Source organism: Heterodontus francisci, unplaced genomic scaffold (assembly GCF_036365525.1).
Source record: "Heterodontus francisci isolate sHetFra1 unplaced genomic scaffold, sHetFra1.hap1 HAP1_SCAFFOLD_507, whole genome shotgun sequence".
Classification (NCBI taxonomy): Eukaryota; Metazoa; Chordata; class Chondrichthyes; order Heterodontiformes; family Heterodontidae; genus Heterodontus; species Heterodontus francisci.
This window is the reverse complement of record NW_027141543.1, coordinates 883,567-904,520: the sequence shown is the minus strand read 5'-3', so window position 1 is coordinate 904,520 and position 20,954 is coordinate 883,567. Positions and strand designations below refer to the sequence as shown.

Here is a 20,954-nt window from a genome sequence, read left to right as displayed (position 1 = left end):
TGTTACCACTTTCCAATGAGAGCAATTAATTATTGTCATTTTAAGTGTTACATGTCTATGTCAGCGAATATATGAGACGTAACGGGTATTCAATAAGTATAGCTCAAAAAGGATAATAAAGATTTATCAGTGTCATCAAAGGTTATAATTTGTTACAACGAATGATAAAGTGTTATGCACGATCATAAAGAATTATAAATATTTGTAAGGTATTAGAGACTTTTATAAAGGATTATAAACAGTTAACAAGGATTATAAATGTGTCTGAGTATTATAAAGGGATTATAAAGATTATAAATGGTTACAAAGAATTCTGGCTGCCGATGTCATGTCACCATGGCGAACATGCCCCGCCACCAACCTCCCATCATCCTGCGAGCAGGCCACGCCTGCGCTCCCCCAACATCAACATGAAGAAGCGCCTGTGCCCCCACTCCCCCGTTACCATTGGGAAGAGGCGCCCTTTACACTTCCCCGTAACTGTGGCACAAGCTGCGCCCCAACACCCCGTTACCCTGGGAAACTGGCTCCGCCGCCTAATCCCCCAGTAGTATGCGCCATTTCCACTCGAGTCAGCTTGGAAATAGGCCCCGATTCATTCCCCAGTCGCCCTAATAACAAATGGCCCAATACCCTCATCACCTCGGAAACAGGCTCCCGCCTCACTCCCCTATCAACCGAGGGACAGGCTACGCTCGCCTCTTTGCCACTATGGCGACTGCAGCCGCTCCCACTCGGTCACAATGGCGAGAGTCTCTGTCGCCACCTTGTCAACATAGCAACAGACCCTGGCCCTGTTCCGCTACCATATTGATAGGCCCATCCCCCTCTGTCACCATAACCACAGGCACCATCCCCGAGTCTGTCACCATGACGATTGGCCCTGTCCCCACTCAGTCACCTTAGCGAAAGGCCATCCCTCGCCCGGTAATCTCAGCGTCAGGCTGCGCCCTCCAGCTGCTGGAAATTCGAGTAAAGGGGTAGCACAGCACATTCTTCAACTGCTCTCGGAACTGTGTCTGGGTCACGGCATAGATCGCAGTGTTTGTGCAGCAACTCAGGAGCTGCAGCATGAAGGCCAATTCCCTCTGAAATAGAGGTAGAATTACGGACAAATACCCCAAGCAATCCATCCGCTGCCATATCGAATACACCAGCAGCACTGTCCATAACAGGATGAAATTTCCCGAGATAACTAACAGCAAAATGATGGATTTCCTGCGGCTCTCTATTTCTGGGTCTCTGCGGCTGTCCCCACTTCTGTGAACCCGGAGTCTCCTGCGTGATCTGCTGCTCACTAAAATGTGTCTGACGGTGAAAGCATTGAGAAGCAGAATCACCACAAATGGGACCCCCGGGGTCAAAATGTAATGGAGGAACTCGATTGTTCCCCAGGCCACAGAGAATGCAATATCCGGTGTGACTGCACAGAACCAAGGGATGTTCTGCAGCCAATACCCACCTGTTAACATAAAATACCAGAAGATGTTCTTTAGACAGCTCAGCACAGTCACTGTTCCTAGGACCACTGCCGCTGTTTTCTCTCTGCAATATTTACTTTTCAGCTTCTGGCAACAAATGGCCACAAATCGATCAAAGGTGAAAGTGACGGTGAACCAGACAGAACAGTCTGTGGCTGCATAAAGCAGGACGGCGTGGACATTACACATGGGGATGTCATACAGAAACTGAAACTGTTCCTTGTAAACAATGGGAATGTGCCTCAAAATCAGGTCGAGGATAATGACCAGTAGATCTGCCGCTGCCATGGCCACCAGGTAGCGAGTGACACATTTGGAGAGACCGCACTTTCCCCGAGACAGGATCCCAATCGTCAGCAAGTTAACTGTGAGGAAGGGAAATAAAGAGGGAAATTATATATCAGGCTGGGAGCAACGTTACCAGTTTGATTGATTACTTATTGATATTTACAATTGTGTTCCTGTATCCACTGATGTACTGAAACGATCGTACATGAAACAACAAATGGAATGGACTGTAACACAGTGGAAGGCATGAGAGATTCATTGACAAAAGGATGATACTGAAATTGTGAAACTCAATGTTGTTCAGAATCCTTTCCATTCCTCCTTTCCCTCTCTGGTTTACAAACAGTTCCATCTCTAATCTCTCCCAGTTCTGATGAAGGATTACCAACCTGAAACACTAACTCTGTTGCTCTGTCCACAGATGCTACCAGATCAGCTGAATATTTCCAGAATATTTTGTTTGTACTTCAGATTTGCAGCATCTGCAGCACTGAGGCTGAGAGATTCCCTCACCAGTGACAGGCATCACGGAATTCAATTATTTCAAAGCAATAGTTGGAAATGAATCCACTGAAAAGTCAATGAAACAAATAATCTCAATCGTCACTAAGTTAACAGTAATCAGGGGAAATTATCAGGAAACGATACAAAGTTTGGGAGTAAAACCATAATTTGTTACCACATTCAGTATGTAACTAATTATTGTGCCAATGACAGGGATTTCATCTGGAGTCAAGGAGCTGAATTTAGTGGAGCCAGAGGGGTTCCTGATGAGTGAAATCACATCTTGGCAATTTAGAGACAATAGCAGGCGTAATTCAATGGCGCTCGGGCGATTAACTGCCTGGCGCCGTTGTCTGCACCCCTTTAAGAATGGGGATCTCGCTTGGCGAAGCTGCTGAACAATCAGACGGCTAGCAGCACAGTAGCATTGGCAATACCACCGGGAACAGTGAAACTGCCAGTACTACACCAGGCCTGGGTGCAGGACCATGGCTGCAGCCTTAGACCCCAGATAATTATGGCGAGGACGCCGGGCCCAGTCAAGGAGTAGGGCCACTGCCAGTAATGCACCAGGCCTGGGGCGAGGAGCATCGCTAGACCCCGGTCCCAAGGTATGTGTGACGGGGTTGCTTCATCCAATCAGCGAATGGCGGGGTGGGGGGAGCGGGGGGCTGGGTGGGGTCATTGCCAGGAACACACCATAACTGGGATCAAGACCATCGCTGAATCCCTGAACCTCAGGTAATTGTGGCGAGGATGCTGGTGCCAGTCAGTGTGTGGGGGCGCTGCCAGTAAGGCACGGAGCTGGGACTGGGGTCATGGCTAGAGTCTTGGATGCCAGATAAGTGTGGGGTATGTGCAGCCAATCAGGGAGTGTGGGATAATGCTAGCACCACACCAGGTTTGGGAAAGGCCTGTTGCAGGTGCCATTGACCCCAGGTAATTAGAGCAGGGTTCCCAAGGCCTGCAGGTAGCAGAGGGTAGCGAAAGTGGACTGGAAACAGGTCGTTGAAGGTAAATCAGTGTCAGAGCAGTGGGGACATTCAAAGGGGAGATTCGTGGGGTTCCAAGTAAACATGTTGCCAGAAAGAAAAAACGGTGGATGGCCATATCTGGAGCTCCATGGATGTCAAGGAACTTACCAGGTAAGATAAGACAGAAAGGAAAAGCTTATGTCCTTCACCGAGAGCTCAATACTTCAGAAAGCTGGGAGGAGTACATAGAGTGGAGGGGGAAAATCAAAAAGGAAATTAGAAAAGCAAAGTGATAACATGAAAGAATATTGACAAGAAAAATCAAGGTGAACACAAAGATGTTTCCTCTAAACATTAAGAATAAGAGGAAAACTAAGGCAGGAGTAGGGCGCATTAAAGTCCAAAAAGGGAGCCTATCTGTCGGGGCTGAATGTTGTGAATAGATGCAAACTGTCTGTAACTTTTCTTTGATGAACTTGAGCATTAACGTCAACCAGCATTTTCTTTAGCATGTTTTACGTTGTACTTTTATGTTCCACTTGCTAAAATGGGGGAGGGAGATCATGTGGTACAGATTGTCCAAGAGCCTGCAGAATTTGGAACTGAAGCAATTCAGAGAACATCCATTTCGGAAGTCACACCTGCCTAGAAGATGCCACAACCTGTCTGACCCTTCACAGCTCTCTCTCTGAGACCATTTCATAAAGAACAAAAAAATAAAAAAAAGACTCCACTCTTCGAAAAATCCAGCAAAAAAAATCTACAAAAAGCCAAGCTGCAAAAAAAGAAGGAAAAAAAACAGCAGGGAAGCCTGCTTTCTGTTAGTTCCCTCTCCGTCAAAAAGGAGGTGACTTTTCAGTTACATCTGTCTTCACAGAAGAGGGGGATGATTCAGACATTGTAGTTCAGGAAAAGGGTGTGAAGTATGACTGTGATAAAGATAGGAAGAAAGGAAGTATTAATGGGATTGATACTCTTGAAAATGTATAAATCACCAAGGCTGGATGTAATGTACCCTAGGTTGTAAAAGAAAGCCAGGGCGGAAATAGCAGCGAGTGTGTCCATCATTTTCCAGTACTCACTGGATACAGGTGTGGTGCCAGAGGATTGGAGAACAGCAAACATTGCATGTTTGTTTAAAAAGGAAGCGAAAGATAGACCAAATAATTATCGGCCAGTCAGGCTAACGTCAGTAGGGGGCAAATTATTGGAATCTATTCTGAGAGACCGGATAAACTGTAACTTAGAGAGCACGAATTGATCAAGGACAGCCAGTATGGATTCAGTAAGGGAATATTTTGTCTGAGCAACTTGATTACATTTATTGAAGAAGTAAAAAGGAAGAAAGATGAGGGTAGTGTGTTGTTGTTGTCTGCATAGATTTTAGCAAGGGTTTTGACAAGCACCCAAATGGCAGACTAATTAACAAAATAAAACCCCATGCGGTCCAGGGAAATGCAGAAAGGTGGTTACAAGATTCGCTCAGTGGCAGGGAACAAAGTTTAAGTGTAGGCAGGTGTTTTTTTGAGACTGGCAGGCTCTTTCCAGCAGCGGTCCGCAATGCTCAGAATTGGATCCTCTGCTTTTTGTGGTAGAAATAACGATTTGGATATAAGTGTAGGGGGCATGATCAAGAAGTTTGCAGATGCATCAAAAGATGGTCATGTGGTTGATAGCGAAGAGCATAGGTGAAGACTGCAGGAATGTATCAATGGACTGGTCAGGTGGGTGGAAAAGTGTCAAATGGAATTCAACTCGGAGAAGTGTGAGGTGATGCATTTGGGGAAGTCAAGCAAGGCCAAGGAATACAAATTTAATGGGAGAATACTAAGAGCTGTAGAAGAAGTGATGGACTTCGGAGTGAATGTCTGCAGATCCCACATGACCATACACAGATAAAAAATTAAGAGCCGAAGTCGGCCATTGAACCCACCGAGCCTGCTCCTCCATTCAGTAGGATCATGCTGATCTGCATCTGACTCGAATTCCACACTCGCATCTACCCCGATAATCTTTGATTCCATTGCCTCACAAGAATGTATCTACACCTACCTTAAAAATATTCAATGGCTCCGAATCCATCAATTTATGAGGCAGAGAATTCAAAAGTCGCACAGCCCTCTTAGAGAAATAAAAGATCCTCGTCTCCGTCCTGAAAGGGCGACCCCGAATTGACAAACTGTGCCCCCCAGTTTTGTACTCACCCACAAGATGAAACATCGCCGCCACATCCTCCTTGTCATGACCTTGCAGGAACTTATAAACTTTTATCAAATGTCCCCCACTTTTCTAACCCCAGTGAAAACAAACCCAATCTATCCAACCTTTCCTCAGAAGACAAACCACTTATTATAGGTATCAATCTAGTAATCCTCCTCTGAATCGCCTCCAATACAGCACATCCTTCCTTAAATAAGGGGACCAAAGCCGCACACAGTATTCGAGATGTGGTCTCACCAATGCCCTGTATAACTGAAGCATAATATCCTTTCTTTTATTTTCAATTCCTCTCGTAATAAATGATACCATCCCATTAGCCTTCTTTATTACTTGCTGTATCTGCATAATAATCTTTTGTGACTCCTGCAGTACAACGCCTAGATCCCTCTGCACCTCAGCACTATTCAGTGGTTCCGAAGAAGGGTCACTGACCCGAAACGTTAACTCTGCTTCTCTTTCCACAGATGCTGCCAGACCTGCTGAGTGAATCCAGCATTTCTTGTTTTTTTTTCAGATTTCCAGCATCCGCAGTATTTTGCTTTTATTTTACTATTCAGTGGTTCCCCGTTTAAGAAATACTCTGCTTTTTGATTCTTCCTGTCAAAATGATCAAATTCACATTTACCCACATTACACTCTATCTGCCAGATTTTTTCCCACTCACTCCCCCTATTTATATGGTTCTGCGACCTCCTTATGTCCTCTTCAGCTCATACTTTTCTACCTATCTTTGTGCCATCTTCAAATTTAGCTAACAGGCCTTCTTTCCCCTCATCTATGTCATTGATATAAATTGTAAAAAATTGAGGCCCCTGCACAGACCCCTGTCAGACTCTAGCCATCGCATGCTGCCAATCAGGAAAGGTGGGACAGTGGCACAGTGGTTAGCACTACAGACTCACAACTCCAGCAACCCGCGTTCGGTTCTGGGTACTTTCTGAGCGGAGTTTGCAAGCTCTCCCTGTTCCCGCGTGGATTTCTGATAGGTGCTCTGGTTTTCTCCCACAGCCAAAGACTTGTAGGTTGATAGATGAATTGTCCATTGTTAATTGCACCTAGTGTAGGTAGGTAGGTCGGAGGAAAGGTGGGGATCTGGCAGCGAATGTAGGATTAGTAGAAATGGGTGGTTGATGGTCAGCACAGACTCGGTGGGCCGAAGGGACTGTTTCAGTGCTGTGATTCTCTGACCCACCTATGCATACTCTCTGTCTTCTGCCAGCCAGCCAATCTTCTATAATGTTAACATGTTACCCCCTTCACCATGAGCTCCTACTTTGCGCAATAACACTTTATGTGACACTTTTTCAAGTGCCTTCTGGAAATTCTGGTACAATACGTCAACGGGTTGCCCTTTATCCACAGCGCATGTTACTCCTTCAAGGAAATCCAATAAATTGGTTAAACATGATTTTCCTTTCACAAATCCATGCTGACTTTTCCAATTACCTTGTAATTTCTAAGTGCACAGATGTAGCCTCCTTAATAATCGATTCTAACACATATCCAAGACAGACGTCGAGCCAACTGGTCCATAGCTATCTGTTTTCTCTCTCCCCCACTTCTTGAATAGAGAGGTTATATTTGCTACTTTTGAGTCAGATGGAACCTTTCCAGAAACAACGAATTTTGAAAAACAAAATAACTCCAACGTATCTACGACCCCACTGGCTACCTCTTTTAAGACCTAGGATGAAGCCCATCAGGATCCGGGGACTAGTGAGCCAGCAGGTCCGTTAGTTTGGTCAGCTCCGCTTCTCTGGTGATTGTAATTTCACTAAGTTCCTCACTTCCTTCCGTCTCCAGGCTTACAGCGATTACTGGAATGTTTTTCGTACCCTCTATAGTGAAGACAGAAGCAAAATGTTTGTTCATTTCATCCGCATTATCTAATATTAACTCCACATTCTCACTCTCTGGAGAACCAACACTCACTTTACTTATTCTGTTCCTTTTTAAATACCTGCAGATACTCTTGCTATCCGTTTTTACATTTCTAGCTAGTTCCCTCTCAAACTGTACCTTCTTTCTCCTGATTAACCTTTTAGTCATTCTCTGCCGTTCTCGTTATTCTGACCAATCAGCTGACCTGACAGACATCTTTGCACAATTGTATACCTTTCCTTAAGTTTGATGCTTTCCTGAACTTCTTTAGTTAAACATGGAAGGTGGGTCCTCGCCTTACATTTTTCCTTTATAGTAGGAATATACTTATTCTGCATTTTCTGAAATATCCCCTTAAATGTCTGCCACTGCTTCTCTATTGATCTATCTCCTAGTCTAGTAACCCAGTTCACATCAGCTAGCTCAACTATCATATCACATAATTTCTCTTAGTTAACTGTAAAATACCAGCATTCGACCCACTCCTATCTCTTTAAAACTGGATGTAAAATTCAATCATATCATGGTGGCTGTTACCTAGAGGTGTCTTTACTCTGAACTCATTAATGAATTGTGTCGCTTTACACAATACCAAGTCGAATAAACTTGCTCTTTGGTTGGTTCCAAAACGTGCTGCTTTAGGAACTATCTCTAAAGCATTCTATTAACTCTTCATCTAGGCTACCATTGCCAATCTGATTTTTTCCAGTTTATGTGTAGATTAAAATCACCCAGGATTGTTCTTGTCCCTTTGTCACAAGCACCCTCTATTTCTTCGTCAATACTTCGTCCGACACTGTAGGTACTGTTAGGAGGGCTGTAGACCACTCGCACAATTGAGTTCTTTCCCCTACTATTCCTCATCTCTACCCAAATCGATTCTGCATTCTTATATCCTCAACCAATGTCATCTCTAACTATTGCAGCGATGCCATCTTAGGTTATCAGTGCTACCCCTCCACATTGACCTAGCTTCCTATTCTCCTTGAATGTTATATGCCCCTCAATATCGAGGACCCATTCCTCGTCATCCTGCAGCCATTTCTCTGAATTACCCATCAGATAATATGTATTTACTTCATTGCTCACTATCAGTTTGTCTACGATGTTGTGATTGCTATGTGCATTCAGATACAGAGCCTTTATTTTGGTCTTTTTTGTTATCTGTGTAGCATCTAGTCTTGACTGTTGGTATGTTCTTAGGTTTCTTTCGTTCTGTCCGTTTTTACCATTCTCCGACCTTCATTTCCCATGTTACTGTTCTGCTCTCTTGTCTTGGCTCTACCCCTTGATTTGCTACATCTACTAAGGCATGATCCCTCAAACCCCTTTTTTAGTTGAAAACCCTCTCTATTTAGCCAGTTATACAGTTTGCTACAAGACTGGTTCCAGCACGATTTCCGTGCAGACCGTCCCAGTAGTACAGGACCCACTTCCCCCAGTACTGGTGCCAGTGCCCCAGGAACCAAAACCCACCTCACCCGCACCAGTCTTTGAGCCACGTATTCATTTCAGGAATCTTATGTGCCCTCTGCCAAATGGACTTTGCTCAGTTAATACTCCAGAGGTTATTACCCTTCAGTTTCTACTCTTCAATTTGGCGCTAACTCCTCAGGCAGTCTACGCAGAACCTCTTTTCTAGTTTTACCTATGCCGTTAGTACCTACTTGGACTGCGACAACTGGTTCCTCCGGCTCCCATAGAAAGAACCATGGAACCATAGAACCATAGAAGCATTACGGCCCAGAAGGTGGCCAGTCAGACCTTCGTGTCTATGTTGGCCTGGAAGAAAAAAAAATAGAAACTAGCCACCCAATCTAATCCTAACTTCCAGCACTTGGTCCAGAGCCATGTAGGTTACAGAACTTCAGTTACATGACCAGGTACATTTTAAAATAATTGAGGGTTTCTACCTTCAGCACAGTTCCTCGCAGAAAATTCAAGACATCCACCACGTTCTGGGTGAAAAAGGTTTTCCTCATGTCCCTTCTAATCATTCTATAAAACTCCTTTCATCTGCCCCCTGGTAATTGATATCTCTGCTAGGGGAAACAGGTACTTCCTGTCTACTCTATTTAGGTTCCTCATAATTTTGTGCACCTCAACTACGTCACCTCTCAGCCTCCTCTGCCCTAAGGAAAATAACCCTAACCTGTCCAATCGTTCTTCATAGCTACAACTTTCGAGCCCTGGCAACATATTTTTAAATCTCCTCTGTTCTGTCTCCAGTGCAATTATGTCCTTTCTATAATGTGGTGACCATAACTGTCCGCAATTCTCCATCTGTGGTCTAACCAGCGTTTTATACAGTTCCAACATTACATCCCAGCTTTTGAATTCTATACCTCGGCCAATAAAGGAAAGTATTACGTATGCCTTCTTCACTATTTTAACTATCTGTCCTGTCACCTTCAGGGACCTTTTGTCAGACATTCCAAGGTCTCTCACTTCTTCTACCGCTCTCACTATCCTCCCATTTATTGTGCATTCCCGTGCTTTATTTGCCTTCCCCAAATGCATTACCTCACACTTATCTGAATTAAATTCCATTTACCACTCTTCTTCCCACTCAACCAAACCTTTGACACCAGTATGGAGTCTACAGCTGTCACCTTCACTTTCAACTACCTGACCAATTTGTGTGTGATCAGCAAATTTCCCAATCACGCCTCTCACATTTAATTCCAAATCGCTAATATATACCACAAACAGCAAGGGTCCCAACACTGAGCCCTGTGGAACGCCAGTGGAAACAGGTTTCCATTCACAAATCCATCCGTCGACCACTACCCTTTGTTTCCTGTCCCTGAGCTAATTCTGGATCCAACCTGCCACATTGCCCTGTATCCCATGGGCCTTCGTCTTACTGACCAGTTTGCCATGTGGGAACTTCACAAATGCCTTACTAACGTCCATGTAGACTACATCCACTGTACTACTCTCTTCACGCCTTCTTGTGACTGCCTCAAAAAACTCAATTAAGGTCGTAAGACATGACCTTCCCTTTACAAATCCATGCCGACTATCCCTGATTAATCCGTGCCTTTCTAACTGGCAGTTTATCCTGTCCCTCAGAATACATTCTAACAATTAACCCACCACCAAGGTCAGACTGAACGGATTATAATTATTTGGCCTATCCATCACACCCTTTTTAAATATTGGTACAATTTTCTCAGACTTCCAATCAATATGTACCTCTCCTATATCGAGTGAGGATTTGAAGATGATCATCAGCGCGCACATCATTTCCTCCCTGGTGCCCTTTAACAATCGTGGATGCAATCCATCCGGTACTGGCGTTTTATCCACTTTCAAGGATGTCAGACCCTCTAGTACTTTAAATACATGAATAGGAAGGGAATAGAGGGATATGGGCCCCGGAAGTGTAGAAGGTGTTAGTTTAGGCAGGCATCAAGATCGGCGCAGGTTTGGAGGGGCGAATGGCCTGTTCCTGTGCGGTACTGTTCTTTGCTGTTTGTACTTCCTCTGTAATATTTCACACCCCTCCACCCCTACAACGTCTGCATCATCCCTCTTCTTTGCCAAAAAAGAGACAAAAACTCATTAAGATCCTGCCCACATCTTCTGCATCTGCACATAAGCTCACTTGTACATCTCTGATAGGCCCGACCATTTCCTAAGTTATCCTCTTGCTCGTAATATACTGATGAAACATCTTTGGGATTTCCTTGATATTACCTGCGAATAATTTTTATGCCCTCACTTTGCTTTTCCAATTTCCTTTGTGACTTCACCCCTGCACTTTCCATACTCCTCAAAGATTTTAAAAGAATCAAGTTGTTTGTGATCATCATATGCCTTCTTTTTCAACTTTAACTTACCCTGTAAGCTTCTAGATAACCAGGGAGTTCAAAATTTGCCAGTGCCACGCTTTAGGGACTTGCCTACACTGTGCCTGTTGAATTTCGTTTTTAAATGCCTCCCACTGGTTTGCAACTAAATGCTCCTTCAAATAACTGTATCCAGTCTACTTTCGCCAGGTCACCTTTCAGTTTCTTAAAATTTGCCTTCCCCCAATTTAGAATTTTTACTTCTGTTTTATCTTTGTCATTTCCCATGATGATGCTAAAACTAACTGTATTGTTCTCAATATCTCTTAAATGGCCACCCACTGTTACTTCCTCCCCTTGCCCAGCATCATTACTGAATATTAAATCTAGAATTGCATTCCCTCTCGTTGGGTTAGTTCCGTGCTTGCTAAAAAAAAGTCCTCTTGAACATAATTCAAGAATTTTGTTTCCTCTGTGCCCTTCGTACTGTTTGTATCCCAGTTAATATTGGAGTTGTTAAAATCCACAACTATTAATTCCCAAATAGATTTTGCACTTCGTAATGTGCCGACATATTTCTTCTTCTACCTCCTTCTCACTGTTTATGGGTCTACATTGGACACTTGAAGTAGTGTGGCTGCCCCTTTTTATTTTTGAGCTCCACCCATATGGCCTCATTTGATGATTCATTTAGCATATCATACCTCCTCACAGCTGTTATTGATTCCGTAACTAATAATGCTACACCCCTCCTTTCTAATCTACCTCTCTATCCTGCCTGAAATCTCTATATCCGGGGATGTTGAGCTCCCATTCCTGCTCTCCTTTAGCCAAGTTTCCGTTGTAGCAACGATATCAATTTGCCACTTGTCCATATGTGTCCTCAGCTCACCGGTTATATTTACTTTATTCCTTGCATTTAAATAAATAGCCATTGACACTGCCAAATTCCTGTGCTGCGCACTTTTTAACCTTTGCTTCTTCGGTCTTTCAGAGTCACTTGCAAATATCCTGTCTCCTGTTCCCTGCCCTGAAATTGTACTGTCTACGAATGTGCTCAGCTTCCCAGCCCCATGCCAAGCTAGTTTAAACCATCACCAACAGCACAAGCAAACCTTCTGGCAAGGATATTTGTCCCAGTCCTGTTCAGGTACAGAACGCCCGGCTTGTACAAGCCCCATCTTCCCCAGAACCGGTCCTGCTGTCCCAGAAATCTGAAGCCATTCCTCCTGCGCCATCTATCCAACCACGCATTCTTCTGCTGTATTTTCCCTTTTCTACACTCACTATCACATGACCTTGGGAGTAATCCAGCGATTACTACCTTTGTAATCCTGCTTGCGAATCTCGTTCTGAACTCCCTGAACTCAGCCTGCAGGGTCTCATCCCTCTTTCTTCCTCTATCATTGGTACCAATGTGGAGCACGACCACTGGCTGTGCATCCTCGCCCTCCAGAATTCCCTGTAGCCCCCCGGTGATATCCATGACCCTTGCACCAGGGACACAGCATGCCATCCTGGAATTACATCTGCGACCACATAAACACCTATCTGTTCTCCTAACCATAGAATTCCCAATCACTCTTGATCTCTTGCCCTTTCTCCCTACTCACTACACAGCTAGGCCACACATTGTGCTCTGGTCATGACTATCGCTGCACTCTCCAAACTGCTTCAGAATGAAGGTATCGTAGCTGCCCCAAGGGTAGTGGGCATTCACCAACATGATGTAGTAGGCATGGTTACACACCAACTGCACATTAATGGAGTGAGAGTTGTTTTCAGCTCCTGCAACTCTCCCCGTTGACACGGGGAACCCGCAGAGCCACCTGAACCATCTGGGATCCCGCTATCCTGACAAAGCCACGGAACCTCTCATCCCGCTTCTCCCTGCTGAGGGAGAAGATTATGACATAGATGGCCACCTTCACCTCTCGGAATTATCAGGGCGACACACAGGTGAGCTTAACGTCAGTGGTAAATACGGTTTTAGGAACAATCATTACGGGGAAAAAGATCAACATACACTTGGAGAGGTTTGAGTTAATTAAGAATTGTCAAAACGGATTTTTCAAAAGGCAAATCATGCTTTACTAATGTCATTGAATTTTCTGATGATGTAACAGTGAAGCTTTATGAAAGGAATGCGCTGGATGCTGTTTATATTGATTTCGAAACAAAAGTGTTTGACATGGCACCAAATGTGAGCCTCAGATTGGGAAGGCCAATGTCCTAGTGTATCAAAATGGATTAAGGGCAGAAAAAGAGAAATGTGTTAAATAGTTATTTTTAAAACTGGAGAATGGTGGACAATGGCGTTCCCCAAGATCAGTACTGAGACCACTGCTTTTTCTTTGTTGATATATATAAATATCTTGGATAGTGGAATTCAGAGCAGAATCTCAAAATGTGCCTTTTTTCCTATACTTGAAGGATTGACAAACAGAGAGAATGATACAAACCGCCTGCAAAAGGACATAGATAAGCTCGGAGAATTGGCAGAGAAATGGTTCATGGAATTTAAAACAGAGGAGTGTGAGGTGATGCATTTTGGCAGAAAGGATAGGGTGAGGCTAGAGACTTAATGGCACTGTTCTAAAGAGTGTGCAGGGACAGAAAGGCCTGTGGGTACATGTACATACATCTTTGAAGGTGGCAAGACATACTGAACATAGAACATGGAACATAGAACAGTACAGAACAGACCCTTCAGCCCACAATGTTGTGCCGAACCTTTAACCTACTCGAAGATCAAACTAACTACCTACCCTTCATTCTGCTATCATCCATGTACCTATCCAAGAGTCGCTTAAATGTCCCTAATGTATCGGCTTCAACGACCACCGCTGGCAGCGCATTCCACGCTCCCACCACTCTCTGTGTAAAGAACCTACCTCTGAAATCTCCCCGAAACCTTCCTCCAATCACCTTAAAATTATGCCCCCTGGTGATAGCACTTTCCACCCTGGGAAAACGTCTCTGGCTGTCCACTCTATCTATGCCTCTCATCATCTTGTACCCCCCTATCAAGTCACCTCTCATCCTTCTTCGCTCCAATGAGAAAAGCACTAGCTTCTTCAATCTTTCTTCGTAGGACATGCCCTCCAGTCCAGGCAGCATCCTGGAAAATCTCCTCTGCACCCTCTCTAAAGCTTCCACATCCTTCCTATAATGAGGCGACCAGAACTGAACACAATATTCCAAGTGTGGTTGAACCACGGCCTTATTGACCTGCAGCATAACCTCGCAGCTCTTAAACGCAATCTCCCTGTTAATGAAAGCCAACACACCATACGCCTTCTTAACAACCCTATCAACTTGAGTGGCAACTTTGAGCCATCTATGGGCATGGACCCCAAGATTCCTTCTGTTCCTCCACACTCCCAAGAATCCTGTCTTTAAGCCTGTATTCCACATTCAAATTTGACCTTCCAAAATGAATCAGTTCACACTTTTCCAGGTTGAACTCCATCTGCTACCGCTCAGCCTAGCTCTGCATCCTGTCAATGTCACGTTGCAACCTACAATAGCCTTCCACACTATCCACAACTCCAGCAACCTTCGTGTTATCTTCTAAGTTGCTAACCCAGCCTTCCCCTTCCTCATCAAAGTCATTTATAAAAATCACAAAGAGCAGAGGTCCCAGAACAGATCCTTGTGGAACACCACTGGTCACCGAGCTCCATGCTGAATACTTTCCATCTACGACCACTTTCTGACTTCTATGGGCCAGCCAATTTTGTATCCAGACAGCTAGCTTTGTCTGAATCCCATGCCTCCTTACGTTCTGAATGAACCTACCATGGGGAACCTGATCAAACGCCTTGCTAAAATCCATATACACCACATCCACTGCTCTTCCTTCATCAATGTGTTTTGTCACATCTTCAAAGAATTCGATACGGCTTGTGAGGCATGACCTGCCCCTTAGAAAGTCATGCTGACTGTCCCTAATCAAACCATGCTTTTCCAAATAATCATAAATCCTGTCTCTCAGAATCCTCTCCAATAATTTGCCCACTACCGACGTAAGACTGACTGGTCTATAATTCCCAGGGTTATCTCAATTCCCTTTCTTGAATAAGGGAGCAACATTTGCCACCCTCCAATTATCCGGTACTACTCCAGTGGACAGTGAAGATGCAAAGAACATCGCCAAAGGCGCAGCAATCTCTTCCCTCGCTTCCCGTAATTTCCTTGTGTATATCCCGTCTGGCCCTGGGGACTTATCTGTCCTCATATCATTCATAATTTCCAGCACAGCCTCCCTCTTAACCACAACCTGTTCGACCATATCAGCCTGTTCCACGCTGTCCTCACTAACGACAAGGTCCCTCTCACTAGTGAATACTGAAGCAAAGTATTCATTTAGGACCTCCCTTATCTCCTCCGACTCCAGGCACAACTTCCCTCCACTATCCCTGATCGGCCCTACCCTCACTCTGGCCATCCTCTTGTTCCTCACATAAGTGTAGAACGCCTTGGGATTTTCCTCAATCCTACCCGCCAAGACTTTTTCATGTCCCCTTCTAGTTCTCCGAAGTCCATTCTTCAGTTCCTTCCTGGCTACCTGGTAACCCACGAGAGCCCTGTCTGATCCTTCCTTCCTCAACCTTAAGTAAGCTTCCTTCTTCCTCTTGACAAGCTGTTCCACATCTCTTGTCATCCAAGGTTCCTTCACCCTACCATCCCTTCCCTGCCTCATCGGGACAAACCTATCCAGCAGTCGCAGCAAGTGCTCACTAAACAACCTCCACATTTCTGTCGTGCATTTCCCTGAGAACATCTGTTCCCAATTTATGCTCCCCAGTTCCTGCCTAATAACATTGTACTTCCCCCTCCCCCAATTAAATATTTTTCCATCCCGTCTGCTCCTGTCCCTCTCCATGACTATAATAAAGGTCAGGGAGTTGTGATCACTATCACCGAAATGCTCTCCCACCGAGAGATCTGCCACCTAGCCTGGTTCGTTGCCAAGCACCAAGTCCTACATAGTCCCCCCTCTAGTCGGCCTATCTACATACTGAGTCAGGAAACCTTCCTGGACATACCTGACAAAACTGCTCCATCCAAACTATTTGCACTAAGCAGGTTCCAATCAATATTAGGGAAGTTGAAGTCACCCATGACAACAACCCTGTTACTTCTGTACCTTTCCAAAATCTGCCTCCCAATCTGTTCCTCCCTGTCTTTGTTGCTATTGGGGGGTCTATAAAAAACTACCAACAAAGTGACTGTTCCTTTCCTGTTCCTGACTTCCACCCATAATGACTCAGTAGACAAACCCTCTTCGACGACCTCCCTTTCTGCAACTGTGATACTATCCCTGATTAGCAATGCCACTCCACCACCTTTTTTACCTCACTTCCTATTCCTTTTGAAACATCTAAACCCCGGAACATCCAACATCCATTCCTGACCCTGTGATATCCACGTCTCCGTAATGGCCACAACATCATAGCTCCAAGTACTGATCCATGCTCCAAGTTCATCACCCTTATTCCTGGCACTTCTTGCGTTCAAATAGACACACTTCAACCCATCATACTGGCTGCAACTTTGCCCTGTCAACTGTCTCACCTTCCTCACAGACTCTCTGCACTCGGTATCCGCCTGTTCAACAGCTAGCCCATCCATTGATCTGCAGCTCCGGTTCCCATCCCCCTGCCAAACGAGTTTCAACCCCCCCAAAGAGCTCTTGCAAACCTCCCGCCCAGGATATTGGTGCCCCTCCAGTTCAGATGCAACCCGTCCTTCTTGTACAGGTCCCACCTTACCCAGAAGGTATCCTAATGATCTACGTATCTGAATCCCTCCCTCCTGTTCCTGTTCTGTCGCCACGTGTTCAGCTGCACTCGCTCCCTGTTTCTCGCCTCACTGGCACGCGGCATCGGTAGCAATCCTGAGAATACTACTCTGCTCGTCCTGCCTTTCAGCTTCCAACCTAACTCCCTACATTCGCTTTTCAGGTCCTCATCCCTTTTCCTCGCTGTGTCATTGGTACCGATATGTACCACGACCTCTGGATGCTCCCCCTCCCCCTTAAGAATCCTGTAGACTCTATCCGAGACATCCCTGACCCTGGCACCCGCGAGGCAACATACCATCAGGGAGTCGCGTTTGCTCACACAGAATGTCCTGTCTGTTCCTCTAACCACTGAATCTCCTATCACTATCGCTCTCCTATTCTCCCCCATTCCCTTCTGAGCCACTGGGCCAGTCTCAGCGCCAGAGGCCTGGCCACTGTGGATTTCCCCTGGTAGGTCGTCCCCCGCAACTGTATCCAAAACTGTATACTTATTATTGATTGGGGCGGCCACAGGGGATCACTGCACTGTGCGCCTTTTCCCTTTCCCTCCCCTGACGGTCATCCAGCTACCTTTATCCTGTAACTTAGGTGTCACTACTTCCCTATAACTGCTCTCTATCACCCGCTCAGCATCCTTAATGATCCTAAGTTCATCCAACTACAGCTTCAGTTCCCTAACACGGTCTGTGAGGAGCTGGAGTTGGGTGCACTTCTCACAGGTGACGTCAGCAGGGACACCAGTGGTGACCCTCACCTCCCACATCATGCAAGAGGAGCATGCAACTGCCTAGCTTCCATCCCCTCTGCACTAAATTGACAACAGAGATTTAAAAAAAGGAAAACCTTACCTTACCAAACCCTCTACGCAACAGTCCTTTTATTTGTTTTAGGAGGAGGATGGGTAGGAGACACTGCAGATGTAGTGTTTCGGGTTTCGCCACTGCCCGAATATATAAGTTTACTTACCCAGCAGTCCCCGTGTCCGCCGAGACAAAAGGTAAGTTATTTTAAACTGAAACTCACCTTCGCAGTGAGAGAATTATTATTCAGCATCCGGGATCTTCGGCTTCTCAAATGCAGGCATAATGTGCAGAAGCAGGGATGTTATGCTGAATCTTTATGCAACTCTGGCGAGACCCCAAGTGGAGTATTGCATCCATTTATGGTCACCTCACTTTCGGAAGGATGTAAGAATCCTTGAGAGGGTGCAGAGGAGATTTATCTGAATAGTTCCAGGGATGCAGAGTGTGGTGGTGGGGGCGGGGTGGGGGGGTGGGGGTGGTTGGGAAAGCTTAGTTAAAAGGCTAGGTTGGAAAAGCCAGCGTTCTTCTCCCGGAGCAACGGAGATTGAGAGGAGATTTATTAGAAGTGTGCAAGATTATGGCAGAATCATAGAGAATCACGAGATGATGCAGCACAGAAGGAGGCCATGCAGCCCATTGTATATTCACTGGCTTTCTGAATGAGCAATTTACTTAGTACCATTTCCCTGTCTTTTCACCATAACACTGTACATTTTTCCTTTCCAGGTAACTGTGCAATTACCTTTCGAAACCTCAAGAGGACCTACCTCCAGCGCGCTCTCTGGCAGTGCATTCCAGATCTCATTCGCTCGCTGAGTGAAAACGTTTTTCTCATGTTACCATTGCTGCTTTTATCAAATACATTAAATCTGTGTTCACTAGTTCTTAATCCGTTCACGAGTGGGAACAGCTTCTTCCGATCTCCACTGTCCAGACCCCTCACGAGATTGATAGGTTTAGCAACGTTCGACAAGGAAGAGCTGTTCGCATTAACTGATTGAAGTTTTTTGTAAGTGATGGAGGGGGAATATGAAGAAGAACTGTTTTACACAGCGGATAGTAATGACCTGGATCTTGGTGTCAATGAGGCTGGTGGAAGCAGAGACAAATCAATTATGTTAAAAGGAATCTGGACGGGGCCTTGAAGGAAGTGAACTTGCAAGGCTATGGAGATTTAGCGGGGGAGTAGTACTGACTGAGGCTCGACAGAAAGCCAACATAGACTCTATGGGCCGAGTGGCCTCCATTTATGTCGTAAATGACTCTATGATGATATCGCTGTCTAAGAATCTATGTTGGATATGCCACTTGATCTTGCCTGCAAAGATCCGGATGCATAGAAAATCAATGTAACTGTGACCTTTACGGCCTCTGGCACCTCCGTCCTCAGCTCTGTGACCACCTCCTTGTTGAATTGGAGTCACGTCACGCACTGCTCCTGGGTTAGGTGTAGATAGAAAAAGTTCTCTTGGAAAACTCGGGGTGGGGAGGACAGAGCCCGCACCCCCCCCCCCCCCTTTCTAATTGCAGACATTCCTCTCTTCAGCCTATGCTTCTTGTGTTGGTGAGTTTACAGACCCAGAGACAGTCCAAATACAGTCTCTATATCTCGTCCAGATTTGGGTCAACAAATCCTCTGGCCTCCCTCAATGTCTGCAGCAGCTCACAGCACAACCTACAGAAAACCATCCACAGCATTTCCACTAACTTTATAATAGCAGACGTAAGTCAAAGGCCCATCACCTGTACATTGAATGACCGGTCCTCTTAAACATCACTGGAGAGAGTTCCGCGTGCTGCTGAATGTATGGTCAGCTGAGTGTGACTAACACAGGCGGTCAGTGGACATGCACAGCTTCCGTAGTGTCCACACCAGCGGCGCTGTAGAGCCAAATATCACAGCCAGGAAAGAGGGAAATGGGGAAAAAAACGCTTTTAAAAGGGCCACGGTGGAAATGGCCGAAGGCTCATCTCGCACTATTTCATTGATCCAAGCTTCCAGTAGTGCTGTCGAGCTGAAAATCACAGTCAGGGTCGGAAAGAGAGGAAAATAAATTCACATTCAAAAGGATCTGGAAAAAGACTTGAAGGCAAAAGATTTGCAGGAATATGGAAAATGGAGCGGGAAATGGGACTAATTGGAAGGCTTTCAAACACCAGATTGGCAATTTTAAAATTAAGGTGCTTCCAGAGCGGGAGCCGATTTGAGCACAGGGGTAATGGGTGATCAGGAATTGATGTGAGTTAGGATGCAGGCAGCAGAGGTCTGTATGGTCTGTGGTATGTTGAGGATTAAAACTGCGAGAGTGACCAGGATAGAAGGAAATAGTCAAGTGTGGATTTAACAAAGGCACATGTAAGGGTTGATGCAGCAGATGGGCTGAGGCAGAGCCGGAGATAGGCAATATTACATGGAAGGAAATACGCAGGATTGGCGATGGAGAAAATATGGATTTGGAACTCAACTCAGGGTTAAATAGAACGCAAACAGACTGGCTCAGCCTCGGACATTGGTCAGGGAGGGGTAAGTCGATCAAGGATAGGGGCAGAGTTTCTCACAGAGACTGATACGACTGGCTTCAGTCTTCGCAGTTGTAAATTACGGCAACATTATTGCAGTGAAACAGGGTTTACAGATCCCGTAGCTGGAAATAAAGAGTTACCAGGAGCAGCAACAATGAGAGAGTAAATCACAAGAACTGTATGACAGTCAGGCATGGTTTAGAGAGCTGATAGCTGGAGATAGAGATTCACCAGGAATAACAACAGCAACAAGGAAGGCAGAGTAAATGATAAGAACAGTAATGCAGTTAAACATGGTTTATAGAATTAAAAAACAGACAGAGACATTTACCAGCGACACCAATAATAGCCAGCATGGGATAGTAAATGTATTGAACAAACAGAAGTATGTAATAGATCCAAGCAGCTAATGATAACGAATCATAATATGTCGAAAGAATGTAAATATTGGAAAATAAACTCCTGTCCATTGTTCTAACATTCCAATCTATTGTTATCAGTTTCTGAACGTTATTCTCCCTCTCTCTGGAGCCAATGATCCCTGTTAGTGCCAGGAGTGCTGCTCCCTCTGGCACGACGTAATGAGACACTGAACTGAGTCCCTTATTAATAGAAGAGGGAAACCCTCCAGTGAATAATTAGGCTTGATGCAGACTGGCATTAATTAGAGTCACTGA

The 20,954-nt window shown here is 45.2% G+C and overlaps 1 protein-coding gene across 1 annotated transcript; it reads right to left on the bottom strand.

Moving 5' to 3' along the window:
- Nucleotides 1-902: 902 nt before the first annotated feature.
- LOC137364001 (probable G-protein coupled receptor 139) lies at nucleotides 903-20,747 on the bottom strand. The gene is made up of 2 exons (XM_068027494.1): nucleotides 20,609-20,747; nucleotides 903-1,846 (listed from the first exon to the last, which is right to left on the bottom strand). Exons 1-2 carry the CDS (start codon nucleotides 20,745-20,747, stop codon nucleotides 903-905), a joined length of 1,083 nt encoding a protein of 360 aa, XP_067883595.1.
- Between the last annotated feature and the right edge of the window lie 207 nt (nucleotides 20,748-20,954).

What these genes read in the sequence shown, in the direction of transcription:
- LOC137364001 (XM_068027494.1), bottom strand. Translation starts at nt 20,747, where the DNA reads ATGGACAGGAGTTTATTTTCCAATATTTACATTCTTTCGACATATTAT. An exon ending in GGCTATTATTGGTGTCGCTG is followed by an intron (nt 1,847 to 20,608) that starts GTAAATGTCTCT and finishes CCTTCCTCACAG; the next exon opens with TTAACTTGCTGACGATTGGG.